The sequence below is a fragment of the Sprattus sprattus genome (genome assembly GCF_963457725.1).
Source record: "Sprattus sprattus genome assembly, chromosome: 8".
NCBI lineage: Eukaryota > Metazoa > Chordata > Actinopteri > Clupeiformes > Clupeidae > Sprattus > Sprattus sprattus.
In genome coordinates, this window is record NC_137927.1 from 6993900 (window position 1) to 7000030 (window position 6131).

The window sequence follows — 6131 nt, forward strand, 5'->3', positions numbered from 1 at the left end:
CAGGCACTAGAGAGGGCCTTTTGTATTTCGCTTTTGCTGGCTAAAACCTACATACTGTAACTTTATGGTTCCTCAGTAAGCTTGCCTCCAGCATTATTGTTTAAAGTTCCTCAGCTGGCTCTGGAACTGTTCTAGCCTTATCTGGCAAACACCTGTCGGATCTGTGCCAGGTTAGGGCTGTGCCTACTCTGGAATCACCTGCCCCTCAGGTGGTTCTTTGGACCTTAGAGCAAGATCTGTGACGATATCAGCTGGTCCAAATACTGGAACCAATACCACTTAATTTGTCCCTTAAAAAGGGGAAATTTACCCCTTAAGTAACAGCTGAAAAGGTTCTTAATTTTTACCTTAATTTCAAAAATATTACATTACGGTACTATTATACATACCGTTCAATGTTTTCGTGAATGTATATTATGCTGTGATCAAAGTGTGTTTATATTGACTTGAGTGTTTTTATTTCAACTTTTACTTTTTGTTTTCACATCATTAACAAACAGACATTCCTGCGTACCTGCACTCAAACAAGTGCAAATTGATGTTGCATTCAAGTGACCGCATTCCTACCTCAACAGTTCACAGCTCCTGCTTTCACTGTTTCTATAGGCAGGACACTCAACACACGGCTCTTTTGAACGCAGCACTGAGGAGTTTTGGTCTAAAACTAGTGAGCTGACTACCAAAAAGGCGCGCAGAAACCCTGTCAACACCATCAACAGCCCCTTTGGCACTGATACTAGCTTACCATGCTTAATATTGTCTTAACATGTATTTATTAACAATGCTTTTCTTACATTTTTGCAGGGTGTTCTAGCCAGAAACACAAAACTACATATCCCGGATGACTAATAGGGACAACACATTTATCTGTCCTTTACTTAACCATATACCTTCAAAATGAAGATGCCAAAACTAGTTGCCTATTAAAACGTATTCCAAAAAAGTGGCAAGTTGTTTGTCAAATTGTATCCTTTTTGCTCTTTGGTGTGCCAGTTTCATTTAAAAATACATACATTACGAGCAATACTACTTTTTCAATAATATGTTTGTTTTTATATACTACAAAGGTGCACACTTAGTAAGCTACTGGATAGTCAACATATACCTTCTGAGTAGTCAGTCTGTAAACAAACACACACACACACACACACCTTCTGTGTAGGGCCTTGAAGTAAGCCTTGAAATTCACTTTTTAAGTTATGTCATTAAAGGATAATTAAAAGATTCAATCTGTTAACACAGAACTCCTTTATAATGCCTTGAATTTTGATCATCACAGGAAAAGACACATTGCAGGCAGTGTCCATGGTGGCAAATTAAGTTAGTTACCCCTTAATATAATATATGATATTATATAATTAATGTGAAGGGCTTTTATGTGTGGGGAATCACTGCTACTTGGGATGCTGCTTCAGGAATAATGCCAGACTACTCAGGTGGGTGGTGAGGAGGGTACATTCACAAACACATACACACAAACGCACACATTCTCAAACATACACACACTAACAAACACATACACACACACACACACACACACACACACACATCCATGAAAACACACACACACACATCCAAGAACACACAAACATCCACAAACTCATATACACATACACATCCATGAAAACATAAACACCCACATCCAAGTTCACAGTTAACAGAGGAGATCCCTGTTGACACACACACACACACACACACACAGACATACACACACAATCATTCACACCCACATCCACTGGCAACAGTTTAGTTCCATGTTGCCTCATAGACACACATGAGGCCTGGAACCCCATGTCCTCTTTATCAGCTCATGGAGCCTGTCTGCTCTTATAACCAACACAAACCCCAGACTAAGGCTGACACTAGCCTGTCTGCTCTTATAACCAACACAAACCCCAGACTAAGGCTGACACTAGCCTGTCTGCTCTTATAACTAACACAAAGCCCTGGCTGTCAGGGATAAAACGCCTAACAGGAACTTGTCTCAGCAACTGACTCCAGACCTTACAGAGGCCTGTCACACTCCTCACAGGTCCAAAGAGGAACCTCTTTATTTCACTCTTTCCTCTCATACAAAGCCCTCTCTCTGCCTGCCAGCCTGAACCCCTACTCCCCCTCTGATTGGGTGTGTTCAATGGAGATGTACAGTTACGAGCGCTTATTTCATACTATTGCTGCATTGTATCTACACATTTGTGCATGGAAATGTATAATTCTGACATTTACATCTAAATAGTTTTTGTTTACATTATTCCGACTCTATATTAAGAATGTAGTCCCTTGACACTGACGCACAGACCCACCTGTGTTTCCCAGTGCCGAGTTCCTCCTCATCCACTGGTAGGAGTCCGCGCGCTGCGGGTCGGGCGACAGTTGCCCAGGTGGTGATGCCGTGACAGACTGCACGAGACTTTGCTCCAACGGTAAGATGGGAGTTCCATCTCTTGGGTTTAAACTGACAGAGCCCGCGTTAGTGCTGAGGTGACTGGTCCCGTGGTCATATACGGACCAGTCCTCACGCGGAGGTGGGTATATCGGGTTCCATCCGCTCGTGCTGAGATTTCCGTGATTCGGGTCTCCTCCGGGTAGCGTGGGGAAGTGATGGTACGTGCTGTAGTCTGTGTATTGCGGCGGAGCGGGGAGGAAGTTTTGATGATTGAAGTTTAAGCTGGGATGCCGGCCGGCCGTCCCGTTCATGCCCGGATCCTTTTCCAACAGATAACTTACATACATCTTCCCTGTGAGCTCTCCAGCGCATAGCGCGCGCTCCACCTTCAGGCATCCACTGCTGTGGGCGAGATAAACTTTGCCTCACCTGAGCAGTTACCTGCGCGCGGCTCACCTGTTGCCCACTGCTCTCCGGTCCCACCGGGTGCAGACTACAGTCTCCACTCACACTGTGACGTCTGCTTTTACAACCCTACAGGAGCGGCACCATGTTCAGACACCTGTGTGTGTGGGGGGGGGTGTGCGTGCGTTTGCTTGTGTGTGTGTGTGTGTGTGTGTGTGTGTGTGTGTGATACCCCAGGGCGCTTTATTGCCCATGTATTGCCACAATAAAATAATAACCTTTACACTGTTGAACAGTGCAGCAAGAAGCTCAAATCGTTATTCCCAAATAAATCTTAGCAAATGTTAACATTCCAGTCAGATCCTGTGGCCTTATAAACACGTCATTAAGTCGAATACCCTCGGTGTTCATTGACATATTATGAAATATTTTTCTACCAAGAAAAGCAACAGTTTCTTTTAATTTGTACTTCAAAGTCCTCGAGTTCACTCCGATGAATTTCGAATCATACAGCGGCGCGAGAGGCGGGTGGCCAGGTCACATCCCTCGTGACGCCAGTTATTTGCATTGGAATGCCCCCGTGCATTTCAAAGACTACCGGACGTTAGGGATCAAAGGAGGGGGCAATAAAAATGTTGCAAACCACGGAGGTAGGTGTTTGCCGCGGGTTCTCTTAGAAAGGGATTGTATTCAGCCATTGTCATGTAAGCTCGCGTGTCTGTAACTACGGATTCCGCGTGGGAAACGAACCAGCTCACACCCTCCCCACTGAACTCACAGGAGGCGGTGTGCTCGCTCTGTTTATCATCTTGTTGCTACACAGTAGCTGCCACACCAACAACAGATGTAGTCCATGTAGCCATCTGATAACCATAGGAGGGTCGGCAGCCAGTGATAAAGCCAGTGACGGTAGACAAGCGATTTGTAAAGTTTTTCACACAGGTGTTATACGTGGCCGTGGGCCGGACGTAGGCCCATGTCGTGCAGTTACGGTTCCTGGCCTGCTCGGCGCCTGCTACCGGAGCCTCAGTGCCCCGTTTAAGGAGTGATTATGAGACTTCGATGATTAGACAGATTAAACATGTCAGACAACATTCGCTCACTCCGACAGGGGGCACCAGGCGCTTTTACCTGAATTTGTAGCGACGCGTGTGTGTGTGTGTGTGTGTGTGTGTGTGTGTTACATGGTCTACAGTGTTTTGGAAAACTGTTAAGCACTGAAATTAGTTAAAGCACATGATTTGTGCACATATATATATTCAGTCTATTGTATCCAGTTTTCTCTGTGAAGTCAACTGTAACACTGTAACTTTGTTTTGGAATTATCAAATGTAGTTTCTAGTGAGAGAAAAAGTGTAACCATATGAATAGTTGTGTTCACCATTTGCATTTAACACAGAAGTTAGATTTTGGAAACACACCTTTGGCAGAACTGTAAGCACCAGTGGCACCACTCTCTGCCTTCCACTCAGCTTGCACTTCAATAACACACTTCTAGCAAAACTGGAACCCCTGGTCCGAACATCGCTACACTATTTTGCCAATTGCCTTTCCACACTGACACATGCTCAAACACTTTTAGATGAGTTCACTCACAAATCAGAGCTTGAGGACTTTGAATAGGCCACAGGTAAACATTTGGTTCGGATTACAATGGAGGTCAATATTGGATACAGAGTTAGAGAGGTGAGAAGTAGAGGAGGAAGAAAAGGATGAGGATGAGTAGGTGAAGATGTAAGAGATGGAAGACAAGAAAGAGGGGATGTAGGGGGGAAGGGAATGGAAAATTGATGAAATCAGAGTGATGTGGTTGACCGTGGGCACCATGTTGTCACCAATGGGATGAGCATGAGGGAGGCCAGACCAAGGGGATCAACCAACTCTGAGCCACTATACTGTTGCAGGGAGCATTGGATATTTTAAATTGAGAGCTGGTGAGAAACTGTAAGTGCTGTAGTCTTACTGGTGCACTCAAATGAACTGTCTTATGGCCACCCCCACAATGAGAGTTAGCCATTTTATTACATTTTAATTCATAATTTTTCTTAATTTCTTGCACAAATAGTTTAGTTTCCTTCTGTGTTTGAGGAGCGTTAGAGCAATTTCGAGAAAACAAAATAAAATGTTCCCCTTATTTGTATTGATAGTGTGCTAAAGTCGGAAAACACATCCACACACATTTGGATACCTGAGTGTGAATGTGTGTGTACTGTACTACATACGTAGATCACTAAACTTTATTGCACAGAGAGAAAGCAAATGCAACAGGTGTTTTTTATACATGTTGCCTTTCTACTTGCTCTAAGGATCTGGGCTCTGTAAAAGCTCTTGAGACAATTGTATCGTTTTAGCGCTATATAAATAAAATCGAATTGTATACCATCAGTGTCTAGTCAGTACTGTACAGTAAAGAGTGTGAAGAGTTTTGCAAGAATTATTTGCTTTTGAAAGATATGTAAAATGATTTGCTGGTTTGGTGTAAGGTTTTGTGGTTCGTGTGTAGGGTTTTGTGAAAATAGCCTACAGTTTCAAAGATGAGCACCTGAGTGTGTTCATAATGCTTCGTTTTTCGTATCCCACAGAAGATTCATAGTCAAATGAATACACATGAGCGCACACACACACACACACACTTTTTTTGTGTAATGGGGACAAGACTGAATGTGTGTGTGTGTGTGTGTATAATAAATCTGAAAGTAGAAATACAGATCTTCCTGTGAACTGGCTATGTAGATGTAGGCTGCTCTATACAAAACCAATACCTGGTCTTTTACATCACACTCACATACACACACAGGCATAAACACACTCACTCTCACAACCATACACGCGCACACAGCTATACACACATTAACACATAAGCACACACTATGTGTGCTCCTTTGCTGGTAATAAATGCATTATGCAGCACACCATCCTGCCGTGTTAAGGCATGGCATTAAATATTTACACTGACCTATGTGTGGGCCAGCATTAGTGGTCACTTACACACACACACATCGCTATGCTTTTAACTGGACACACCACCCCGGTGTGGTCTCTCTCTCTCCCTATCATACACACACACACACACACACACACACACACACACACACAGACACACACACACACACATACACACACAGAGACACACACAGACAGACACACACACACAGACACATACACACACACACACACACACACACACACACACACACACACACACACACACACACACACACACACAGAGACACAGAGACACACACACACACACACATCCATACACTGCATCTGTGCCAGTGATCATTTTCTGTCTCTATTTCAGCTCCTTATGCTATGGTGACCCAAGAAACACAGAGAG

The 6131-nt window shown here is 43.8% G+C and overlaps 1 protein-coding gene across 1 annotated transcript in view; it reads right to left on the reverse strand.

Moving 5' to 3' along the window:
- Positions 1 to 2733, reverse strand: part of cdx1a (caudal type homeobox 1a) — a gene marked incomplete at both ends in the record, with an annotated part of 11171 nt that extends 8438 nt beyond the window's left edge. The window contains one exon of the mRNA XM_080843381.1: positions 2304 to 2733. Within this exon, the coding sequence (XP_080699507.1) occupies positions 2304 to 2733 (430 nt within the window). The remainder of the gene's footprint in view (positions 1 to 2303) is intronic.
- Positions 2734 to 6131: the final 3398 nt, after the last annotated feature.